General features: G+C 48.6%; 1 protein-coding gene across 1 annotated transcript in view; it reads right to left on the bottom strand.

Annotated features, from left to right (window-relative positions):
- Nucleotides 1-6837: 6837 nt before the first annotated feature.
- Nucleotides 6838-25963, bottom strand: part of Stk32b (serine/threonine kinase 32B) — a 237080-nt gene continuing 217954 nt past the window's right edge. Inside the window, exons 8-12 of the mRNA XM_036200879.1 lie at nt 20866-20982; nt 17879-18004; nt 15353-15484; nt 13082-13146; nt 6838-8179 (exon numbers count right to left, since the gene is read on the bottom strand). Coding sequence (XP_036056772.1) covers nt 8041-8179; nt 13082-13146; nt 15353-15484; nt 17879-18004; nt 20866-20982 — 579 coding nt within the window. The 3' untranslated portion in view covers nt 6838-8040. The remainder of the gene's footprint in view (nt 8180-13081; nt 13147-15352; nt 15485-17878; nt 18005-20865; nt 20983-25963) is intronic.

Genomic DNA, 25963 nt, shown 5'->3' on the forward strand with positions numbered 1-25963 from the left:
ATACCTCACAATGGGATTCAATTTGAAAACACTCAGCAGATATAAACCACAATGATGAGGCAGGTGTAGAGCTTGGCAGAAGCAGACCACTTCAACTGCATTTGTCTGTGACAATAGGTAGCTCCACCCTCCCTCTTCACAGACTCCTAGTAGGTGTTAGATTGAAAACACAATCTATTCTCCATGGGTTTTATGAGGTTAAGACTGTCTGGGTTGTTTCCCTGGTCTTCTTTTATTATCATCACCCCTCAGGCCTTTCCCCACTAGTCACATGCTCCTAGAAGCAGAGGTTCTATGTGAACAGTAGATTTGAGAAAGAGCCAGCAGGGAGTGTGTGAGCACGTGGGGAAAGATGCTGAGCAAGTCGTGTGTGACAGCAGGTGCTGTCCAGTAGCCTCTGGTCTTGAGACTTGCATAAGGCAGGGGTGACATCTCCAACTTTGTGCCACCCAAAGAAAAGGCCCCTCTACTTCCATACTGTTCAGCTTTTGGCCATCAGTGTGTATGCAGGCAGTAGCTGAGGTAGGAGGCTGCCACACCAGACCAGTATCCTAGGAATAATTCATCATTATGAAGGCCCCACCTGAACATGGCCAAAACTAAGCACCAGCACTAGGTGTGACCAAATGCCTGGGGAAAGTACCTTAAGGGAAGGAGGATTTGCCTTGGCTCACAGTTTTAGGGTCCAGTCTATCATGGCACGGTAGGCATGGTAGCTGGTGTGTACAGAGACTGGTCACATTGCACCCCACAGTCAGGAAACAGAGAGATGAATGATGGTGCTCAGCTTACTTTCTTTTTTCCTTTTTTTTTTTTTTTGTATTTTGAGACAAAGCTTCTTTGTGTAGCCCTGACTGTCCTGGAACTTGCTCTGTAGGCCAGGCTGGCCTCGAACTCACAGAGATCCATCTGTTTCTGCCTCTTGAGTGCTGGGATTAAAGGCATGTGCCACCATCAACCAGCTTGCTTTTCCCTTTTTATTAAGTCCAAAACCCTAGCCCAAGGGGTGATGCTGGCCACATTCAGCACAAGTTGTCCATCCTCAGTTAAACTAATCTGGAAACTGCTTCACAGACATGCTCAGGGGAGTGGGGGAGTGTCTCCTAGGTGATTCTAAAGCTAGTCAAGCTGACAATGATGCTGAGCCATCAAAGTAGTCCTGAAGGGAATGAAATAAAACCAAGGGGCAAGTTCCTTTAGTGCCACCACACCCCCTCCAGGTGTGCTTTCACAGTTCTGTACCTAACTTTGGTATCCTTTACTGTTTTCTTCTTGTTGAAGCACAGCAGGTGCATCCTACTTGCCCTATGGGTCAGTCATCCCCACCCCCTTTCATGCTTCCTTAGTCCTCTTGACTTGGTGTCAACTGCTCATTGACAGAAGGAAGGCTGACTATAAATAGAAAGCAACTTAAGTTTCAAGCCCCTGGGTTTCTCAGGCTTCTTCCAAGGCCCTTGGACCTAATCTTGAACTTGCTGTGTCTATTCAATTCTTTAACGAGGGACCCCTATTGTATTAATTCCGGTGCATCCACATTTAGATCTGACCTCAAGAATGTCACTGTGTTGATGCCACTGTCCCCATAGATGAATGGCCACGGCAAGAGGTGGGAATGAGCTTTGCATCTTCCCTTGAGGTGGCTTCCTTGGTGGGAATAGTTGCCCGGCACTTTGCCAGTAAGCTCTTTTTCTTTAATCCTTATAAACTGCACCCCTCTTGCTCATGAAACAGGAGGACTTCTGTGTTTGGTATGTGCTTTGGTTCTGAAAGTTTTAAGCCAGTAAACGTTTTAGTGGCACTATTTCTGTGAATATGATGGTCCACTGAACCAAATGAACGGCTTCAGGATACCCAGGGAGAAACGGCTGTGGCTGTGGACTAAGACAGGATCCAGGCTTGCCTGGGGCAGGTTCTCCCTGTCAGCAGCTGTAGGACCTTCAAATGGTATTCCTCTTCTTTGTGCCTCAGTGTCTTCCTTTATGAAGTGTGAACCCCGACTACACCCCCTCACCAGCTTTGACCCCTCTGTGTGTGCCAGGATCACTGTGTAGCAAGCAGTCAGCACACCTCGTGGTTAGTAGTAAACTTGTGGTTCTTCTGGGCCTCCATTTCCTGGTCAGACTTTGCTCAGTCCTTTTCCAGGGAGTCTTTGTGGTTTCTTTTCCTTTTCCCTTCAGGTCTTTTATGGAATTTTTTAAAATTTGGACAATAATTTTTTAATTTCCAGAATCCCTTCCCACCCTTTCATTGTTTTAGGGCACCTTGTTCTGTTGCTCTATGGCTGTATGTCTTCTCCAACAAGTCAGAGGAAATGACTTCAATATTTTAGAGTTCTCCACTCTTCTCTGAATTGCCCAGTGTCTTTGGGGAGCTCTGTCTGGCACCCCTGCTTGTGGCTATTGATTTCCCTCGGTGTGTGTTGGTCCACACCTGTACTTCAGCTTTAAAGGGTCAAGCTGAGGAGCACAGGGCATCTATCACTTGCTGTCTGAGTGTGTTTGGTCTCTGGGCTTCCCCCTCAAAGGGCAGACTGGCTGAGGGTTTTGTGTCATGGAATAGCATCTCTCGGGCTGGGACAGACCAAGTAATGCTCTTCTCGGTGGAAGCTCTGCTAACGCCTATCATTAGGAACTTTGTCTCAGCTCCTACAACATTTGGTTTCCTTTATGGAGTAGAGCTCCAATTTTGGTTTTGCAAAACAGCAACAACAACAACAACAAAACCAAAAAACCAATTATGCAACGTTGGGTGAGGGTAGAAGGTATGGAGGTGAGTGGATGGAAGCCCTGTCATCTGTGGACAGATTTTCAAAGGCTTTTATTTTGAGATGGTTTTAGATTTATCAAAGGGCTTCGGAGAGTGCATTAAAATTCCCTTATGCCATTCACTCACCTCCCCTCAGGGTGAGTTTCTTATATAACCGTGGCATACGTGTCAAATGAAGAAACTCACATTAGCGAGTCACTGTTCACTGAACTAGCAGTGTGCTCATCTGGTGACCGTTCTTGGTTCTCCGGTGCCACCAGCTGTCTCTTTCCTAAGCAGTCGCTTCCCCCAGATCTCCGGCAATTCATAACCGGTTCCCAATTTTCCCTCCTTTCATATAACCTTGATCCTTTGGGTGAATTAAGGTCAAGTATTTTATAAAATGTTCCTCAGTTGAAATGTTCCCATGGTCCTATCTTCCTTCCTTCCCTCCCTTCCTCTCTCTCTCCCTTCCTCCTTCCTTCTTGCCTTCCTTCCTTCATTCTGACAGGGTCTAACTATGTAGACCAGGCTGGCCTGGAACTCATAGAGATTCACCTGCCTCTGCCTCCTGAGTGGTGGAATTGCGTGCCAGATGTGTGTTTGTTTTTAATGGAGGCTAGTCATTAACACAACAAGAGTGTTTCCCTCATACTCACCCATCACTCCATAATGAGGTAAGGGTTTCTCTTCTAATGGGTTAGGACTCGGGCCATCAATGGAGCCACCGTTCCCAGCAGCTGGGCTTCCAGGCTCTTACTCAGTTTACCAAAGTTAGGTTCTGGGAAGGACGGAGACCTTGCTAAAGCTTGGGTTCCATTCTTCCCATTTCTGCTTGAGCAAGTTTCCAGCTGTTTAATAATGATATAGATACCTGGATGTCTGTTTGGCTACTGTTTCCCATGCTTCCTTGAGAATCTGGTGTGGCTGGCTTGGGGACAGATGGGAAAAGCTGAGTGAGAAGATGAGACTTTGGTTTTTCTTGATCCTTGTCAGAAGTCTGTTTGAGAACTCCCCTTAATTACTAAGTGCTAGCTCAGGATATGACATGTGTGTTCAGGCTCCTGTAGTGTAATGCCCTGGACTGGGTGGCTTACAAAGAAGAGAATGTTGTCTGCCATGGCTCTGAAAACCGGGAAGTCCAAGTTGAAGGCTGATTCAGTGTGTGGAGAAGACCCACTTCCTGCTTCACATGGGGCCTGCTCCTCATGCCCTCACATGGTGGAAGGGACAGCCTCCTCTGGTCTTTTTAAAAAGGACACTAGTCCTCTTCTTGAGGTACCCTCACGACTTTCCCACCTCCTGTCATGTCAGAGACTTTTCCAGGGGGATTCTTTTTCTTTCATAGGGAGATGGCATCTGAATTTGTAATTTGATGGCCCCAGGGTGTTTTCTAGACTGAGTGCAGTGAAATTTTTCTGTGTAGGTAAACTGGGAAATGTCTCAGCTTTGTGGGTCACAGGCCTCTGTCAAAAGGACTGGGGGTTGACAATGTAGAGTGACTGAAGCCTTAGGATATACAAACACCAGCAGGGTGGCATGTCAGGATGAGAGCAGAGCCTCTAGGTCCTTGCCACTGCAGTGTGGCTCCTTCCTAGTGTGACCTATGTGTTCTGGGTGCTTGTTAGCAGTGTGGAGTCTCAGGTCTCCAATACTTGTGGCCCTGGGACTTTCAGGTTTAAAGATCATCTCTGAGAAACCCACAATGGTGTCACACTCACAATCTAGAATGATGGTTCCCACATCCACCCAACTGTGTGGGTGAGGAGTCCACAGGCTCCATAAGTGTAAGGAAGTGAACAACACATAGTCCCAGAAAGTCCCTGAAGCTTACAGGATTCAGGAGCCCCTTCCTTTCCCAAGGTTAAACATTAAAGACTGCTAAAAATAGGAGATTCTCCCATCTGTTGAGCAGACTGCAGCTGTGCAGAGTGCTCCAAAACTATACAATTCATGAGTCATTGCTCATGCTGTCTTGGGCTTTTGAGTCCCATAAGTAACCCTGATACATTCATGGTTCACCAAGCTGGACTTCAGCACAATCATTCTTTCAGTCTGTGGTCAGTGCCCCTGTCTGGAGTGAGTAGATGTTTCTCTGTGTTACCCAGGCAGGTCTCCCATAAAGGAGGGATCATCTGATTGTTCTTCTGCCAAAGCTGGGCTGAGGTCACGCACTCTGGGAGTGGAGGTTGGATGAGAGAGAGGTGAAAACTCATTTGTGACGTGGGCCTCATGAAGAGGTTTCTCTGAAGAGGGTCAGTCCCTGATGGCATTAAAGAGAGAAAGCCCTGGGAAGTGCAGGGGAGGTAGGGAGGGGGTGGGGTAGTCTTGCTCAAAGCAAGTACTGCACAGACAGTTTGTGTTGGGGTTTCCTATCTTATTCACTACAAAAAGGGATGCTTTCTCCTTTACCAAGCACGTGCTGTGAAAGCTATGGAAAATCTTCATGGAAGTCCACAGAGAAGAACTATGCCTGGCGTGGATTAGTGTTGCCATGGGTCCCAGGAGACTTGGCGGGGGTGGCACCGACCTCTGAGAAACGGTTGTGATGACCTACACAGGTGGAAGCTGAAAGTCATCCCGGTGCAGCAGATGGTCAGAAGGTAGTAAGAAGTCAAGATGCCCATGAACATGGAAGACACTGGCTCCTGCATCCCATGTGGCAGGCAATTTGAGGACATTAGAAGGCACGTTTTGTCTATGTGCACCATTTTCTGGATTTCTACCCTCAAGGACAGATTATTTATAAACACATAGTAATAATATGAATTACAGTCAAGTGAGGAGATGCTCAGAGAGCCAAGCTCAGTTTGATCTGTGGGAAAAGTCACTGTGTCATTGGCATGTCACTCCATCTGCTGTAGCTTGGATCTTATGTCTCTCAATAGTCTGGGTTTGAAAGGCGTGGCCCTAGAATCGTGATGTTTGGAGGGAGTGAGACATTTAAGAGGCGGGGTCTCGAGGGAGGACTTTAGGTCACTGGGGTATGCCCTTGTGGAACATAGTGGGACCCTGAGTACTCATTACTCTTTCTGATCCCTGTCTCCCGACATAAGTCAGTCCACCACACACTCCTGTCGTGTGCTGCCTTACCACATGCCTTAAAGAAAGAAGCCAAGAGAAACCTTTTCTCTTTCTAAGTTAGTTATCGCTGGCGTTTTGCTCTAGTGATGGAAAGCTGATTAGCTCACCCTTCCACTCCATCTCTGCTTCTGATTGAATTCGAGCCCCTCATCTATAAGAAGGTCTGTACCAGGGCTGGAGAGATGGCTCAGAGGTTAAGAGCACTGGCTGCTCTTCCTGAGGTCCTGAGTTCAATTCCCAGCAACCATGTGGTGGCTCACAACCATCTGTAATGAGATCTAGTGCCCTCTTCTGGCGTGCAGGGACACATGCAGGCAGAACACTACATATATAATAAATAAATAAATCTTAAAAAAAAAAAGAAGGTCCGTTCCACCCATCCCAGAATTAAGAGCAGCTATACAAGGAATGTTTGAGTAATCATTTATTCCAAACAAGGTACATGGACTTAAACAGAGCCAAGAAATCAGGGTCCCCCACCCTGCGACTTCCACCTCTGCCTCTCATTCATGAGCGCATCCCAAGAAGATATTGTAATACTTCCAGGTCACAGTGTAGAGAAGATCAGCTGAGACATCCTGGAGGGCAAGAGGGGCAGACAGGGCCTGGAGACAGGGAGCGAGCGAGCGGGGCGGAGATAGACGTGGGAGTGGGGACTCTGTTAAAGGAGCGGGCAACAATGCTATTATTTGAAGGAAAGTGTAAAATCTTACCATACATTAAAATGTCCCTCACAGACAGACTCAAATCACAGTGGAAAAGTAGAAAACAGAAACGGATGCAAAAGTGACAACAGCTGACCTCAGCAGGGATGTCCAGACCTCAGAGGCTCCAGGTGGGAAAGGAAAACAAATTGTAAACTCGGAGGATCCTTGGTCCACAGAAAACAGACCTGCCCTGTCGGCAAAACAAGGAAGTTCCTCCAGCAGAGGAGGAGGGGGATGGCGATTATGATGTTGGTGATGATGAGGAAGATGAGGAGGATGAGGAGGAGGATCAAGGAGATGATGATGATGATAATGATGAAAAGAGGAGGAGGAGGAAGAAGAGTGAAGACAAATGGCTGTTGACTCTCAGTCATCACTGTGTGACAAAGGGGATCTTATTCAGTCCTGTAGCGACTCTGAAAGGTCAACCTTCTCCTTCTGTTTGAAAGTGAGCCAACCGACTCTTGAGCAGTCACATGGCTTGCAGAGGTCTTCCAGTCTTGGCAGCAGCTGCCAATTGGCTGAAAGCCCCAGCTTTCTTTGCTTCAGCACCCCCAGCTCCAGTGTCAACTGATCCCTGACCTTGTCATAAAATACTTTGTTTCTTGAGTGACCCTGCTTTCCTCTACAATTGACTGAGCAGAGGCTTCACAGAGCCATCTCCCCAGCCAGGTGGCCTGTTCATGACAGAGTGACTGGCCTGGTTTATACCCTTCCTGGGAAGGAAACCCTGGAAGGATGGTGGGGACTGAGGTTCTTCTGCAGGATGAGTCTTCTCTGGGATCCCATGAAATTCTGTGGGAGGAAGAAATGACCAGAGATGCATCTGAGTGCCATCCAGTATGGGGATGTGAGGGTATGGCAAGAGTTGGTGATTGCTGAAATCCAAAGGTTGGGGTGGCCTTCCAGGAGTCAGGAAGAAGTGCGTCTGCAGCATGGAGCCCCTGGGCTTGGTCTGTATTCTGCACTGTTCCAGAAGACCAGAAAGTCTATGGCTGACTCTTCCTGGTTGCTTTGGAACCTGGGAGTCCAGTAGGAGGGGCAAACACGCCAGCTGTTTATTTTGTTGAAAGTACACTCTAACAAGCTAGGATGAGCCAAATTGTGAAGTTCTCATGGTTTAAATTGTTTTGGGGTGTAGGAGAACAGACACTGAAAATGTTGAGATACTTTTACATGTAAAAACACTTTTATCAATCTCCGAGAGTTTCGATATATGTACAGTCCAACTGGATTCTCACAATGTTGTGACTGGAGACAGGGCAGAGTGCTGTGTTTAACCCCTTCCACAGATGCAGAAGACCCGAGGCACAGAGAAGGTGTGGCTTGCTCAAGGTCACACAGTGAAGCAGTTGGAAGCAGGCACCAGAGTCCAGGCTTCCCAGATCTGATTACAGAGCTCTTTTTTGCATCTGATGTTTTAGGGGTGAGATGGGGACCATCAGGGCACAGAGGAGGGATTCTGGGTATCAGGGCAGAGAGGGTGCCATCTGGGTAGGAGAGCTTAGCTACTGCAGCCTCGGGTACACGTATGGGTCAGGATATTGTTGTTTCGACCATCCTGTAGCTTGCTTGAGACCTGGCTTCCTACTCGGCCTTCCAGGTCTGAGAGCTGGCCATCATGCCCCTGCTGCCTCCTGAGCCTGCAACAAGTACAGCAGAGACCTGGTTAGTGATGGCAGGCTGGGTGCAGCCACACACTTGTGAGGGACTCCTGATAGACAGCTGGAATCTGCCCTGCCCCCCAGGAGTGCATGATTCTGTGGGAGTCCCCAGTGCTCCACTTGGGTATACCTGGTGACTAACTTAATTCACAGAGCCTCAGTTTCTCTGTCTATAAAAATGGAGATAATAATTCCACCCTTGCCAATCCCTGTGGTATTTATAAACCATCACAGATGTAATTTGTTAAGTTCACAGCCAGTAGAGTTGGTTGGTGAAGCCATGTACCATTCATTCTGTTTATACCTGTGGATGGAGTCAGGGGCAATGTTGGCAAGCAAAGAAACCATTTTCTCTGTCCTCACAGAGCTTATGCTAAATAGGAGGTAGTTAGTGGCCTGAACAGCCAGACTGATGAAACACTCCATGAAAAGCCGTGCTGAGGGAGCAGGATCCTGAACACTACATTTCTTAGCAGCTGGCCACCTGCTGCAGGTTGGAAGATGTCTGTATCCCTCCCTCTTTGATCTTCAAGTTCAGGTTCACTCATTGTGCCACAGATGACACTTGTCTGTGCATGGTATAAGCCAAAGAAGTAACAGAGGCATTCAAAAGGGCAACAGAGAACCCAACTGAAACCTGGGCTCTAAACTTCCAAGTTGCCTTGGTGAAGCTGCTTAGTGTCTCTGAGACTGTTTATTTAGCTAAAGTGAGGCTTATGGTGTGCAGGAGTCAACAGGATCAGATAGATGTAAGGGAAGTCACTAGTGTGGGTCTGGAAATAGTAATTCCTACTAGCCTGGAATGGTACATATCAGTAATTTCAGCTCTTGGAAGACAGAGGCAGGAGGATCACTGTAAATTTGAGCCAGTCCAGGCTATAGTTTTTCAGGCAAGTCAGGGATACATAGTAAGAGCTTGTCTTTTAAAATCCAAAGAGTGGCTGAGAAGATGGCTCGGTCTATAGGGTGCTTGCTATGCAGGCATGGGCTAGAGTCATAGTACCTACAAAAGACAGCTGAGCATGGGGGCCTGAAATGCCAATTCTAGAGAGGCAGAGACAGTCAGGTCCTGACTACACACTAACCTCTGACCTCCACATGCAGGTACACCACACACACACACACACACACACACACACACACACACACACACACACACACACACACACACATCAAAGACAAGTTCCACCTTATTCAGAAAGACATGAGCTCCAGGTTTTAGATGGAGTTGGCCTGATGTGTAACATCGTTTTCAAACAGGGCATAGCAGGTGGCCACCCACCATGGTCTTCATTAAAACAAAAGTCCTTTTGTATAAGAAAAAACATCCTGCTGGTACCTATCATGTTCAGGGTACCGTGGATGATCTCAAGACAAGAGCCATAGAGTCTGCATCATAGAGACAGATGGCAGCTGGGTGTGAGTGTGCCCAGTAGATATGTGTGCACCAGTGCCAATGCCTGAGTGACACTCAATGACTCAAAACCGTTACACAGGACAGTGACTTGGGGGCTGCTGTCCCCTGCTCTTCCTCCATCTGCCAAGACTGGAAACAGGTGGGCTATTCTTCTGGGATGCTCTGAAGCCTGTGCTTTCCCCACTGCAACTGAGCTTCTATCTTTCCATCCATCCATCCATCCATCCATCCATCCATCCATCCATCCATCATCCATCTTCCCACCCATTCATCCAACATCCATCCATCCATCAGTCCACAGATACATTCCCTAGCCATCCAATTTTTAATCTGATTATCTATATTACTTATCTATGGTCACATTCATGTACTGTACCATCCATTTGTCCATCCACTCTCATGTCTGTGTGTCATTCCACTCCCATCTGTAAACCTATCTACCTATTCTCCATTATGCACTTACATATCCTTCGCCCATTTACTCACCTCCCATCCACCCCAATAACGTATTAACCCATCTAGTCTGTCTCTCCACTCATCCATTCATTATCTTCTCCATCTACTGAAATGTCCACTCACTCCACAATCCATCCATGCATACATATGTATGTTACATATACATCAGCCATCTGTCTATCCATCATCCATCCATGTATCAACCATCTATCATCAATTCCTGCTCCCACAGTCTACCCTCCATTCTTCATCCACCTGCTCATACCCCATCCTTCTCATCTTCATACCCACTTGCCAGGCTCTCAGTTGAAGAGGTCAGATAGGAGGGCAGAGAGTGATCAGGAAACCCTCACTGTAAGGAACTGTCTTCTGGAATGTATAAACAGGACACAGAGCTAAGACCACTTGTAGGCCTACCCCACAGCCCAGATATGCAGAACTGATGAGAAAATGAGAAGGGTTTGTGCAGAGTTACAGATTGTACAGTTGGCAGATTTGAATGCTACCTGTGTAGATTGTCTGCCAGTCTATTTCCATGACAGGGAACACTGAATTTCTCAGCAAACTTGCCATTTTAACTATCCGTGTTGAGAGAATCACAAGTGATGGGTACAAATACTCTAAACTCCAGAACTAAGCCATGGCACACCAAAGTTAGAAAGACCCCAAGTGCCAAACCCTGTAGTCCCAAGCATTTCAGATAAAGGAGACACAGTCTGTCCTGCTTCTCTACAGACAATACAAATGGACAGACAGACACAGACCACATCAAAGCAGAGTTGAAATGGTTAGGAGGTTTCAGAAAGGTTTGTGCCAAATCAAGCCATGGTTATCTGGTTGAAGATAGAGGGCAGGTATTGAAGGGCGGAAAGCAAGGACTTGGTTGGGGTAACTCAAGACTCAAGAATGCTCTTGCCTCCTCTGGAGAGCCTCAGTCAGTCTCAGCAAACCCCAGGTCCCTATATCCCAAGACTGCATCTCGGAGCCACGGAAGCCCTTGGGTGCACCTTCTTGGTGTTGAATTAAAAGTGAGCCACCCACAGCCTTCCTGACTTCTCCTCCCATCCTTCTCAAGTGAAAAGGGATGGGGTGGAAAGGAGCTGAGAACTGGTTGCAGCCACAGTGTGTTGGAGGGGAGCCCCAGATTCATGTACAAAACTATTTTTGACCTTCCAGGCTGTGCTTTCCGGGCACCATTCCTGACAGAATTCTCTCTGGATTCAGTGAGGCAGCCAAGCTTGTGTCTGTTTCTTCGGATGGAAAACATTCTCTTGTCATCATTTCCAGCCAGCCTCGAGCACTAATGTCCTCTTCTCCAACCCACTTCTTGCTCAAGACATCCCAGAAGAAAGGTAGAAGGACTATACTCATCCTGGGTTCCCATTGTGTTCATGAGGTTTCAAGTTCGGAACTCTCTGGGAGCTCCTCCCTGCCTCCTCCAGCTATTGTTGGTGGCAGGCATCCCTCAGTGTTCCCTGGGCTATGGCAGTATCTCCCTATTTCCACATTAGCCCTGTGATGTGGGGATACCCTCATGCAGAGGGGCTTCTCAATACTCAGCACAGAGGGCTGTCAGGTGCCAATCTATGGCTTCTTCCTAAGAAGCCTGGGTATAAAATAACAGCTAGTTAACCAGTGGAAAACAACGTAAAGCTCTCACAGGGCAGATTGCCAGTGTTTTGTGCTTGCTTCAGAGAATCCTGCTAATATTCCTTAGCTGACACATTTTCCCATTGGTGCTGTCTCAGTTTGTTTTCCTGTTGCTGTGATAAAACATTATGACAAAGGCAAGTTAATGGAAGGAGGGTTGATGGGCTCATAGTTCCAGGGTGCAATCCATTGCAGCATGGAAGTCACAGTGGCCAGAGCTTCAGGGATTTAGTCATGTCTATCCACAGTCAAGAAGGAGATGGATAAGTGGAAGCTGCCTCTCAGCTCCCCTGTTCCATTTATAGTATTCAGGAGCCCAGCCAAGGTATGGTGGCATTCATAGTGGGAGGGTCTTCCCACCTACTTTGATGATATCAGGATAATCCCAACAATCATACCAAGAGACCCATCTCCCAGGTGATTCCAGAGCTCATCAAACTGATAGCTGAGATTATTTATCATACACACCATTGGGATTCTTTACTTGGAAAGCACATTAGTGGTTCTAAGTTGGCAAAAATGTTAATGAAAGTCAGTATGGGGTTGCATCATGAAGAGGGGCCCCTGAGTCTATTTTTCCCAGCGTTGTCTTGTACCTTGGAGAGGATGCCACTCTGGTCAGTGTTGTTAGGGACCCAGGAAGCCTGGCCCTGTTCTGCTTATGTCCTGTGCTTACCCTTACCCTAGATGGATGGTACACCATCCACAAGTGCTGAGACTCAGACACCATTTGAGCAGGCTTCCTTTTTTTTTTTTTTTAACCGTTCCATTAGCAGGTGACAGGGAATTAGAGCACCTGCAGATGGACAGGTACTGCGGAGCCACTCCCAGACATACATCATCCCATGCCTTACCTGCCTAGGTAGTAGAGGTTCCCACATGCCTTATCCCTTAACCCGGGTAACAACAGCAATGACATTCTCATTTCCCTGCTGAGCATCTTCTTTTGCTGGGCTCTATGTCACAGACTCTATATCCCAAGGAACAATTCTTCTCACTTTGCCATGCTGATGAAGCTCAGGGAGGGTAAGGTCCTTGCCACCATGTCCTCTGATGGCTCCACATCACTCTGCACCCCCAGAAGAGCCTACTTCTTTGAGGATGAGAACTCAGCTCCTAATTCCAAATCTAGAAGCATCCTTCCCTCCAGGGCATGGGAATTGCTCCACTGTGCCCTCCTTCTAACAGCAGGGCTGCTGTCACTCACTGTTGGTGGGGCTGGACCACCTTCTCCTGGAGCCCTTAGTTCTAGGGGATGGGCCTAGTCCAGAAATGACAGAGCAGGGGTGACTGCATGTATGCTGGGGGCCTTGGTCCTGGGGCACGGGCTCTGCCTGGATATAGCAAGGCGAACTTACTTCTCTCGATTGAATATGATAAACTCCTTCCGCACTGTCTCCAAACACTGCTGCAGGTGTCCATTCTGTCAAAAAGCACAGAGAGAGAACTAAATGGCAGAGCACTGTCCGGGAGGATGTAGCAGAGGGACACTAAGGGCAACTAGTTTATTTAAATGGAAACTGTGGCCACTCAGGACTTAGAAACAAGCTCAGTGGCTGGGGCCAGCAACTGTGTCTGCAGACAAATGTGTTTCTTGGTTTTAAGGAATAAAAATCAGAGAAGCCACTCTAGGATGATGGAACCTGCCTGATGCTTCCAAATTAGGGCTCCCTCATATTTGGATGCCACTCAAGTCCACTTCAAGGATGCAGAGGGGATGTTCAGATCAAGACATTCATGCCAAGCTGTCCTTCCAGGATCAGAATGTTATGGGGATGACCCCCTAGAAGCTGCATTTAGATGGTGCAAAGAATCCCATTCCCCTCTGTGAGCCTTTGGGATGACTAGCTCAGGGCCATGGGCCCGTGGCACTCCCAGAGGCTGACAAGATGGTTTCATTTATTTTAAAATTAGAGGGCTAAAATAATCATTTTTACATTACAAGTTATGCTCATTTTTATATTAAGGTAACTTCAACAAATGTAAAAACATATATTTTATAGGGGAAGGGGATGTTGTGGATTGAGTTGTGCCCCCCCTAAAGACTATGTCCAGTCCCTCAGCCATAGTATGTGAACATGGCTTCATGTGGGATCAGGTCTTCAAGTTAAAGTGAGGCAAGGTATGATGTTGTGGAGGCTGAAGCTAATGACTGGTGTCCTTGTATAAGGAGAGAGAGGCCATGTAAAGATGGAGGGAAAGATGGAGTTGCCAGCCAGGGAATCCTCAGGAAGTCAGGTGAGCTGAGATGGTGTGATGGTTAGCGACACAGGAGAAAAATGATGAAATAGTTGAAAGGTCAGAGTGCACGCATAAAACATTCACAGGAATGAGAAGCAGGGGACTAAGCAGGGCACGGTTGATCCAGGGGAGGGATTGTAGTTTTAAATGATGGTAGGTGAAACTGCTTATTTCATTGGCTGAGAAAAAAAAAATCAAGAGAGATTCCCATATTCCCCACAGTTCCGATTTATGTTGTTGCTGAATGTGAAGGTGCCTGACTATGTGACCAGGAAAGACAGTGGTGGCTAGAATAACGTGATGGGGTTTAAAACAACCTGGGAGACAAACCTCTGGGCACACTGTGAAGGAGTTTCTAAACTGGATTACCTGAGGTGGGAAGGTCTACTCTAAATGTGGGTCACACCATCTCACGAGCTGGGGTCCCCAAAATGAATAAAAAGGAGAGAGCGAGCTGACCACCAGCATCCTCCTCTCTCTGCTTCCTGACTGTGGATACAGGTGAGCTGCCTCAAGCCCCTGCTGCCATGCCCTCCCCACCACAATGGACTGTCACAGTGCAGCCTGAGAGGGTGTGTGGGGTGTCCCTCTGCAGGGTAGACCCCCTCATAAAAGGTGTGCAGGGACAGAGGTGCGCTCTATTTTTCTTGGGGTTCTCCATGTGCATGGCAAGAGTGTGGGTACTCCCTCTACAGTCATTCTTGCATGGGTTTGCACTCTAAGAGATTATTTATATGCTGAAGGCATTTCATTTACTTTTTTAAAAAAAGGTACAGTCAGCCCTCTGTGAACCCTCAGATCTAACTGCAATCTGAAAATGTTGAAAAACAAAATTTCCAGAAGTTTCCATGAAGCCAAACTTAAGATGTGAAGTGCAATGAACACCGTGCAAAAATCCACAAGAATGACGTGACGTGTGTGTGTGTGTGTGTGTGCATGCATGCGTGCGTGCGTGCGTGCGTGTGTGTGTGTGTGTGTGTGTGTGTGTGTGTGTGTCCACCTTCCTTAGCCTCGACACAGAGCCCCAGCTGAGTGTCATCGTCCACCGTGTCCTACTTGTGCCCTTTGCAGATAGGCCTGCACTGGTGAGTTCTGTGTTAGAGAACGATGCCTGACACCTATGTGCACAGCATTTGCACCGTGTCAAGTTGTGGAAGTGATCCTAGAGCAATTTGAAGCATGTGGAGCATGTGCCTGGGTTTTTACCAAATAGACGCCATTTTTTATAAGGAGTGTGAGCATCTCCAGAGCTGGCATCTAGTGGGGGCCCTGGTACTACTCCCCCAAGGACACAGAGGAGGGAAAGGGAAGGATAGGGTGAGATGTACCTCTGAATAAGAAGAAACACCTCCCTTCTTTCCCCACAGAACCCTCCCGTGGGGGCTTACCAGGGGACAGCTGTCCTTTGTGCTGTCCCTGGACCTATGCTTGGCCAACCTCTTCTTTTTTTTGTGAAGCGGCTTGGATTCTAGAATCATTTCTTCAAGTTCAAATGTGGGGTCACAGTTCAGTCTCCCTTTCTGAAGGAAAGTGGGAAGAAAGAGCATGGTTTGTGGTTATTTTGTCCATCACTGGCTGGGCATCCTTTGCCCATAGCCAGGCATCTTCACATTCGGCAATGGCATTCGCTGGCACCCTGGGATGCCTTGTGTTTCTCTCTGATGATGAATCAATACAGGCTCAGCACACACACCGTCCATTTAGAGACACAGACCTAGCAGGAGGTCGGGGGTGGGGAAACCACATCCTGCTAGCTCCCTGTGTCTAAAATCAGTGGTTCTCAGCCTTCCTAATGCTGAGGACCTTTAATACAGTTACTTCATAACTGTAATTTTGCTACTGTAATTAATCATAATATAAATATTGGTGTTTTCCAATGGTTTTAGGTGATTCCCCCCATGAAAGTGTTGTTTGAATCCCACAGGGGTTGAGGCTCACAGGCTGAGAAACACTGGTCTAAACCCTGTGACTATTTATACATGTAATTTTACTTTATTGCTATTAATTATTTCATTATAGACACACTCACATGTCATTATTTTCCTTATTCTGGTTTTTCATAATTTAATTTTAATTTTAATTAATGAACTTTTGAGGTTGCCATGACTGAGACAGAGTCTTACTATGTTGCACTGGCTGGCCATGAACTCACAGAGATCTCCCTGCCTCTGCCTAAGCACCATTTCTGATCAACATCTGTCCAGCTCCCTGTCCTTTCCACAGCTGGAGCTGTCCACACTCAGGCCAGGCCCTGCTGCAGGCCTGGGGGCTCCACCCACTCTGATTTACAGGCCTTGGCCCTCACATCAGGGTTCTGAGACTGTCCTTGAGGGTTGGCATCTTGATGGCCCACCCTTCAGCCATGCAGCCCTGTGACTATGTGTTCTGGGTGAGGTAAAGTGACCACATCAACATCTCTGAAGTCACACAGGGATCCCAATGCTGCAGTTCTCTGGTCCTGGGCAAGTTTCCTCACTTCTGAGGCCTCAGGATGATGGGACTTTCAAGGAAGTATCTCAGAGTTTCTAGAAAGGGTTTCAGCTCTTTCTCTTTTCCATGTCCCCAGGCCTGTGATGACACAACTTCCTGCGATCTAGTTAAGAGGACCCAGGCCAGGTGTGGCCTCGGGGACAGGCAGCCTGCCTCTGAGCACTTCAGTTGGGTGGCTCTGGATGACACACGAATTTTGCTCTGTGTCTGTTTACCCTTGTGTGGAATGTATGGCCTCAAAGGCTTCTGGGAGTCACTGAGACAGACCCTCTAAGCTTCTAGTGGCTGCCCCGTCAAGAACAGGTATTTTCTCAGCTGTGTCATGGTGCAGGTACCACCACAGGGATGCTAGCTTCCAACCTGAGTCACAAGCTAGGGTTTGTTGACCATGCCAGTTCAGCCAGGTCGATGTGCTGTCTCAACCCTAGTCAGTGCTGATACACCCAGAGAGTGGGAGGAAGATCAGGCTTTGCAGACAGAATTGGGACAAATCCTGGCTCTTCCACCACAGGTCACTCAGCCTCCATAAGCCTCGCTTTCCACAGCTGTTAGATGAGGGTAATGAGGCCAACCTGAGAATATGGGGGAGGACATGTGGAGCTACACCCTGCCTTTCGGTGGGACTCATACACTCAATGACCTCTGTTCTGTTTGTCAGGCTCTACTGTGAGTCCCATGGGCCCGGGCTCCTCCCATCACCACTGACTTCTTGAACGTGGCTAAGAATCCCTTCTCTGTTGCACACACTTGACTTCAGCGTTTGCCCTCTCCCAAGGGCAAATGCACTCAGGTTCGAGTCTCTCCTGAGTGGCCTGACATCCATTCACTCGTCCACTCAAGTTGCAGGCCCTGGATCCTGTCCTCCCTGAGTTCAAGCTCTGCTGACCTCGTCCCAGGTCATGTTGGGAAAATTACTTCACCTCACCCAGAACACTTAGAAGACCCACTCTCAGGCTGCTGTGAAGCTTCTAGGAGCTAAAGCATGGCAAGTTCTAAGAAGGAAGCCAGCACTGAGCGCACACTCAGCCGTGTTGGCTCTCATCACCCACACATCCACAGTCACATGACAGTGAAGCACCTAAGCCCTCTAGTGCCTCCTAGAGCATTGCCATGGGCTTTCTGAGATGAGGCCAGTGAGGATGGGCTCCTAGGAAGATAGCAATCTCCCTGTGACCAACCAGCATCTACACTCACACAGCCCTTGACACCGGTTTCGAGGGGCAGGAGAGGCCAGGGAGGCTCAGCAGCCCTTGTGTCCACTGCAAGAAGCACACCTTGGAAATCTGGTCCAACTATGTTGGCTCTCAGTGAACCATCAATCTGTCGGTACCTTACTTCTGTGACCTTCAGGGAGTTCAACAGTCAGTGGCAGGGGTCATGCCTAATATCAGCGTGGGGACCTGCTGAAGGGTGGTACGACTCACGTTGGGCACAAAGCCAGGCATCAGTGCCTTCTCGAACACTGCATCCCAGTTCATGTCAGCCATGTAGGCCGTATTCTGGATGTCACTGAGGCTGGACAGGCGGCTCTCGGGGTCCTTGGTCAGCAGCTGTGGTCAGAGGGCAAAGGCACTTCTGTGAATGATGCATCCCACCTGAGTGAGCATGGACTTGGAAAATGGAGTCTTATCCAACACTTAGGACATCCTTGCATGGCATGCTGGGCAGTGGCCTGCCCCATCTGGGTTAGCTCTGGAGTACTAAATATACGCCTAAAGCTAGGGACGGACTTCAAGGTCAGCTCTTTTCTCTAAGGTCGTCTGGCAGCTGACTCTTGGGGAGAGACTAAGTTTCCCCTCTTTGGGGCCAGTCCTCTTAAAAGCAACTTCTCCCTGATGTTCACAAAAGCTTTGGTTGGAAAGAACAGGCTGGTCACCTCATCTGAGGACTTCTGACTTGGTTTCACAAGAGTGAAACAGAATTTTCCCCCATGAGTTACAAGGTGACCTCTGTGACCTAAGTGAGTGGTTCACTTGTAACTTTTCTTGAAGGCCAGTTTCTGCTAATGGAGCTAGCGTGTGAAAACAGCTTTAGAGGGGCTGGAGAGCTCTCTCTGTTTAAGAGCATTGGCTGTTCTCACAGAAGATCCTGGATTTGGTTCCCAGCACTCACATGGCAGCTTACATGTGAGTTAGTAACTCCAGTTCCGGGGGCTCTGACACCCTCTTATTACCTCCACAGGCACCAGGCATATATGTAGAAAAAACATGCATGAAGACAAAACTCGCATACACACAAAATAAATAAACAACAACAATAACAATAACAAAAAGCCCCCCACGGGGCATTGCTTTGCATTGTCTCTGTCTCTGCATGCATACATATGTGTAGATGTGTGTGCATGCGTGTGTGGAGGCCAGAGGTTGCCGTGTCTTCAACTGTTCTCCATCTTTTTTTTTCTTTTTTCTTTCTTTTTTTTTTTTGTGACAGGGTCTCTCACGGAATCTGGGGCTTATGGATTTGGCTAGACTGGCTGGCAGGCCTCGGGGAGCCTCCTGTCTCCACTGTCCAAGTGCAGCATCCTGCTGCACCCAGACTTTCAGGTGGGTGCTGGGATCCAAACTCAGGCAGCCATGCTTGCAAAACAAGCACTCTGCCAAATGAACCGTCTCCTCAGCCCCTGCACTGCCTTTTAGAACACTCTAGTTTTCCAGATGCAAAGACCACCAGTCTAAACTGGACAGGACAGGGCTTAACCCTGGGACTGCCACCTAAAGGGAATGGCCAGTGGCCTGGTGTCCTCCTGAGATCGGCCCTTCTCCTCGCATTGGAGCAGTAGTGGTAGCAGCTCCCCTACTTCCAGCCCAGGGCCAGGGTGAGCCTCAACAGGGTTGGTAAGGACCTGGCACGTGTTAAAGAGAAGCCTGTCACTCGGTGCCAACAACAAAGGGTCCCGTTCCCCTTCTCTTCCTGCTGTCAACTGTCATGGCAGAAACATCCCAACTATACCCATCGAGTGATCAGGACCACAGCACGTGAGAGACATCTGACAAGGACCGTGTCCGCCAATCAGTGCATCCTATGTTTAGGGGCTTTCCCAAAGCACTGGGTATAGACGTAAACAGGCTCTTCTTGGATGGCATCTGGGAGTTGAATGTTGAGAACTGCTGTCCTGACAACAAGCTGATGCTCCTGTGTGCTCCAAGGCCCAAGCTTCTGTCTCACTGGGTTTGCTGAGGGGCCAGGCACTGGCAGTATGGAAGGCTTCTAGATGCCCCCAGTGAGGAGCCAGGGTTAAGAGCAACCAACTGTGGGTACCCATTTAAAGTATTTGGACTAATTAGCAATTCATCAAGATGTTATAACTGTGTTGGGACTGGAAGATGAGATCCGAAGTCAGGACAGTGTGATGGTTAATACCTGGGCAGATCTGGAATCACCCCAGATAAAAGCCAGTGGGCATGTCTGTGAGGAAAGTTCTAGGCTGGGCTAACTGACATGGGAAGACCCACCCTGAATGTGGGTGGCAGCACTCCAACAACTAGTGTCCTGGATGCTAAAAGGAGGGAGCTGAGCACCAGCATCCATTTATGCCTGCTCTCTGACTGTAGACACAGTGCGACCAGCTGCCCCACACCACGGCTGCCATCATTTCCCCACCATGATGTACGGTACCCATGAGCTGTGAGCCAAAATAAGCCCTCCCTTCCTTAAGTGGCCCTTGTCAGGCATTGTCACAGTGATGAGAAAAATGACCAACGTGGATGGTTTGGGTACTAATCCCATCTCTACCATGCAACATCTCTGTGGTGTAGACTAAATCATTTTCTTTCATCAAGTCTTGGTTTTCTAGTCTCTCCTGTAGGGACAGTGACCCTGGTCTACTGTCATTATCAGCTTGTGGGGATGAAAGGAGACCAGGACACACAGACCTCCCCCAAGGCTGCTGCTATCAATATCATTCTAGTAAAAATTGCTGTGCCTGTCATATGTAATACTCTTTTCCTTGCACCCGAGAACTGGAGGGGGACCTCAGAAAGGGACACCTGGATCTCCTGCCTGTGCTGAACTGAAGAGGCCCCAGAGTCATGAGAATTAGGCCAAGATAGACAGCTGCCCAAGCCTCCATGTCTTACTCAGAAGGCCTTGCATGGGCGTTTCTGGCTAGTTAATATGTGGAGAGTGAACCTGATGCTTTGGGAGCTGGGGCTGCGCTTGGAGACCCAGTATTCATTCTACCAGCAACAATTCCCACCACCAGGAATTCTTAAGGCCCAGCAGGCCAGCAGCCCCATTCAGTAGCTATTTCTGTGTATTAGGAAATTGCAGTGAGCTGGAAAGAGCCTGGGCCATGCTGTCACACACTGCACTGTGCTGGGCTTCGTGATCTGGGTATGACTTCATGGTAGCATTTGTTACTGGGTAGTTAGTGCACTAGCTGTCCCTTCCCCATAGCTCCCAGACCTCCTACCTTCTTCAGCAAGGCCACCATCCCCTCACACCACATGGAAGAGTAGTGGACACGCTCCACCTTGAACATGTTGAGGATCTCGTCAATGGGTGTGGCCGAGTGGATTTCATATGGCCTCTGCAACAAAGGACAATGCCAGAATCAGAGAGAATGTCTTAGAGAAGTCAGCATCCTCTTGTTCGAAGACTGTGTGATGATGGGGAACGCTTCATATTCCCTTCAAGATGCTATGGACAGTTCTCTCTCATGGCAGGGCAGTGCAAAAGAGGGCAAGGAGGTGCTGCCTAGGCCATAGGTGGCTGGGGCATCTTGTCCGTGAATGTAAGAGGCATGACTCACTCTGCTCCTACAGACACAGGCTGGGGTGCTGGTATCTTCCATTGAGCACTCACAGGGACACCTCTAGTCACAGCCTCCTCTTGTTGGAAGATCAGCTACCATCTCTTCCTGTCTTGGCTGAGCAGGTGTATGAATGGGTAGCCATGATCACTGTTCCACTGGATATGTGTTCGATGTGTGTTTGATGTGTATGAATACTGGGAGGAAGCTTATAGAGTGCAGGCTGTGAGAGCAGGGGTGCTCTGTGGTCCCTATAGGAAATGGGACAACCAGAGCACAAAGCCACCAACTGGACAATGGGCTGGGGACTGGGAGCTGGGCTTGTGGATCATTCAGGAGTCTTCCTCCACATCTAGCCTTTCATTAGGCTATTCCAGCCCCACTAAGCCCCCCCCACACACACACACTGGGGACGTAGGATGCCAGGGAACAAGACATCCCCATTTCCACCCGTACTTTAAAAGCCAGGAAACGAAGGCTCAGAGATGGGGCTTCCCAGAGACTCTGACTCTTTCCCTGCTCTCTCTAGAAACCCAGGCGAGGGATCAGCCAGAGGTCAAAAGGCAGGCTTTATGTCACTGACATTTGAGTTTCTACTGTCTTGGCCACTCACCAGCTCTCCTGAGTTCTGCATTTCCATCCAACCTCCAAGGAGTTTCTCTCTGATATCTGAAATCCTCCCCAGTTCCCCTCCTGGAAGGAGCAGACCGGCTACACCAACACTAGTGGTAATCCTGGGAACTCTGTATGTGAGCATACATGCATGCACGTGTATACATGTTTGTGTGTGTGCCTATGTGTAGGCCAGACATTGAGAGTGTCTTCTTCCTTCTCCCTCCACCTGGTTTTGGAGGCCATTTCTCTTACTCGACCTAGAGCTCCCCAGATGGGTTAGGCTAGCTGGCCAGAGAGTTCTGTGAGTCTCCAGTTCCTGCCTCCCAAGCCATGGGGTTTCAGGTGCTTGCCACAGTACCCAGGTTTCTTTTACAGAGATTCTAGTGGGGATCAAACTGAGGTTCTCATGCTTGAGCAGTGCTTGACTGACTGCGCCATGACCCATCACTGGTCACGAGAACGTTAACCTTCAGACAAGGCAGCATGTACATCTTCAGGGCCCGAGGAACTGAGACTAAGGTGTTCCTAAGGCCCAGGTTCTGGGTTCAGCCCTCCTCAGTTTGGGTGGGCATGGAGACACAGGCCTTCCTCCGAGTTAAACAGCGAGTACTACGGCTCATATCGCGTCTTCTCACAGCGCTGGATTTCACCACTGCTTTGTTCTTGTCGGTCCTCAGGACTTTCTGACTCAGAAGCCGCTGTCTTTAAAGGGTACAGTAATGGCGAGGCCTGCTGGCAAAAGCGGTTTCCAGCAGCAGGAGACAGGGTTGTTTATTCCAGAGCGCAGGTATGTCTTTATTCCAGGAAACTCATTTTTTTAAAAGGCAATTTGCCACAAAATAGGAAGAATAAAGAGGGAGAGAACTGGCATAGGCCCAGAGTGGGGCTGGCAGACCATTGGATCCTATGCACATCCTCTAATCTCTTTACTCAGAACTGTCCTTTAGGCAACTCAAAACTCCAAAGCCTGAGAATATTTCCCCTCTGGAACTGATGGATGATCTCCACAGAGACAGTAATTAATGAAAAGGCCAGAACCACCCCAGGATGTGCCCTGGAAAGAGCAGAATTACCTCCTGGGTTCCCAACTCCAGGCATTGTGCTCTGTCTGCTTTGCTGAGACAAGTCAGCAGCCACCCTCCCCACTTTAGGCTGAGCCATGCACTAGGGTGCACATGGCAGTTCTGGGTCCTGCACTTGAGCCCCTCTGTACAGGATGCTCCAGATGTCTTTCCTCTATTAACTTGACCTTTCTGTACCCCGATATTTTTACTTACAATCCCCAAAAGGCGCTGGCTGGAACCAAAGGTGAAGGACAACCCAGGAAGGCAAGTTGTTGGTGGGCACACTACGAGGGTAGCAAGGTCCTGACTAGGTCTCCAAGCCTCACCCTCTACCTATAGAGAGCTCCCTTGTATTGTGGTCTCCCAGGAAGGCGTCACTCAGTCTACCTGATCACCAATGGCAGAGGCTCTCAGTCCAGGGCAGTTTGCCCTCAGGAGATATGGAGATGTCATAACTGGGTGGTGGAGGTTTCTTCTGGTGCCAGTGTGTAGAACCACATTGCAGATCACCTCATGACCAGTCTCTACCTCAAAGGATGGCCCGGCCCAAATGTCTGCAGCACTGGGGTTGAGCCCCATATACTAGGATCTCCATTTGTAGCAGAACTTGGAAACACGTAGTGCCCAAGCTCATATCCACATATAGTTACCACTTTGTCACTCCCCTGTCTAAGTTCACAGTGGTAGCACTGTACCATCCACCTCACCAAGCCCAACACCCCAGGGCTCTTTATGGAAGTCCCCTGCCCACCCTATGATAGGTGGCAGGGTTCAGTGACAGCTGAGTCTACCTCAGTCTCTCTTCTCTGTCCTGCTCACACTATTGCTGACAAATCACGGACGAGCTAGCTTAGATGTCACTCAGGGTCTTCCCAACTGTGTCCTCAATGCCCGAGTGGCATCCATGGCTCCTGTGACACCATTCTGCTATACACTGACATTGTCATCAGCACTCAGCCCTAGGCTGCCAGGGCTCTGGTCACATTTTCCTCCAACTCCAAGGTGACTGTATTCATTATCTTCCTTTATGAATGAGGAAGCCAGGGCTCAGACAAATTAAGCATGAATTACAGTGTGGAGAAGCATTTATGTTCTCACACCTACAGCTTTATCATCTAATAGATGGCAGCTAGGCTGGGCCCAGCCTCTGCCCCCAGACCTGTGTAGTAGATGAAGGGTGCTAAGCTGGGATGGTCACAGCAGACCACTCTGGGTGGAAGTCAGGAAGCTGGGGTTTGTGCAGTGCTGATCTCCAGGTGCCACACTGTGCTGGATAATTTACATCACTAGGTCTCCACACATCCCTGCTGGGGAGAATGACCGTTACTGTATGATGGAGGTTGTCGGAGGATCTGACTGCTTAGAAGCCCTGCTTAAGGTTGCCGATGGGGTCCCTGATGAACCAGTGAGGTTCCTCTCAGAGCCTCTGTCCTTGTTACAAGAAGCAGCTCTCCATTGAATGAGAAGGGGAACTCCCTGTTGGTCACAGCTATGTGAAGTGGCTTCTCTGCAGGTAAGGCGCACCCCTGGATCACAAAGGTGATCATCTGTCAGGGTGGCATCCAGGCAGGAGGGATAGTGTCTGCACTGCAGGTCACTAAGTCTCTGCTGTAGGGGTGTGGTCAGGGGCACAGTCTCCTTAAGCCTTCCCCTCATCACTCCACTCTGCCTTTTCTGTTACTAAAGCTCCAGGCTGACAGAACCTTGCTCTGTGGGAACTCTGATCATGAGTGGTGCTGGGTGTCTTTCTCCCCAAGGCAGGTTTGCAGGGATAAGAGTTGAGATTCTGTTGTGAGTTCCAAGAGAAGCCATCTCCCCTGCACTTCTTGCCCAGACTATAAATAAGCTCTCTTTACTTTCACAGGAGAACAGGTCCCTCTGTTCTTCCTGAGGGAGACAGCTGGCTTTGTCACAAGTAGAGCATTTCTGAGAGCTTGGCCAACAAGCCACACTAGCAGCACACTTCCCCACCTGCCTTTCCTGTAGCTACCAACTCTAAGCTCCTAGAACTCACAGGAAAGCCCACGGGAAGTAAGTTCTGTTAGAACCCTGTCACCACCAGGGGAACTTATGTCCAGGAAGAAGGATGATTTCTGAATCCACAGTCTACAAGCAAGGTGACGTAGGTGAGGGGCTACTGGACTGGCCATTTGACTAAACTAGTGGTTTCCAGTATAAAAACCAGAAAGCAAGCTATGTCATAACTCACCGCTTCATGGATGGGCAATTCTGCCATGCAAAGACAGTTGGGAGAAAGGTCCCTAACAGGTGCTCTTTTTGGTAGTACATCATCTCATTGTCCTTCACTAGCCCCACGACTCTCTCTCTTCCCTTGAAAGTGGTCTCTGAGTAGAAAGCTCACAAGAATGAGAAATGAGGAACTTAATTTTGAAGAAGCAGGCTTTCTTCCATCCTTGAGGCGTTTTGCCAAGCCATTACTGGCAACTGTTCTGGCCCTTGAGGAATAATAGCCAGCATCATTTCTGCTGGCAGGCTTCCTCTTGCTGAGGGCCACTGTGCACCAAGGTCACCTGCATGATGGATGGCATAAAACTGCAGCCTCTGGGGGACAAAACACCCTGGTTCATCTGGAGTTGGGAATGCTCACATCCCCTGATGGTCGCAGAACCAAAAACACCTGCCAGAAACAAGTGAGCCCATGGAGGGTGGAGTCTTTCTTTCAGTGCCCAAGGAAGCAAACACGTTCTCATTTTCGCTGCATTCTGAAAATGTCATGCGCCTTCATTAAGTTTTTGAGGAAGTCATGGGAAATAATTGAGTCCAAGAGCAAAAAATAAGTTGGCTGACCTAGAGTCAGTTACAGGCTGCTTTCATCATTCATTCATTCATTCATTCATTCATTCATTCATTCATTCAAGAAATATTCATTCATTCCCCATTATCCTACAGATAAGATTCTCCCCCCCACACACAAAACAAGATCCTGCCTTCAGGTCATCACAAGGGAACCCACAGAAACAACTAACCTGGGCTCAAAGGAGCTCACAGAGTCTAGACCGACAGCTACTAAGCCAGCATGGGACCAACCTAGACCCTCTACATATGTGTGATAGTTGTGT

This window comes from Onychomys torridus, chromosome 10 (genome assembly GCF_903995425.1).
Source record: "Onychomys torridus chromosome 10, mOncTor1.1, whole genome shotgun sequence".
Classification (NCBI taxonomy): Eukaryota; Metazoa; Chordata; class Mammalia; order Rodentia; family Cricetidae; genus Onychomys; species Onychomys torridus.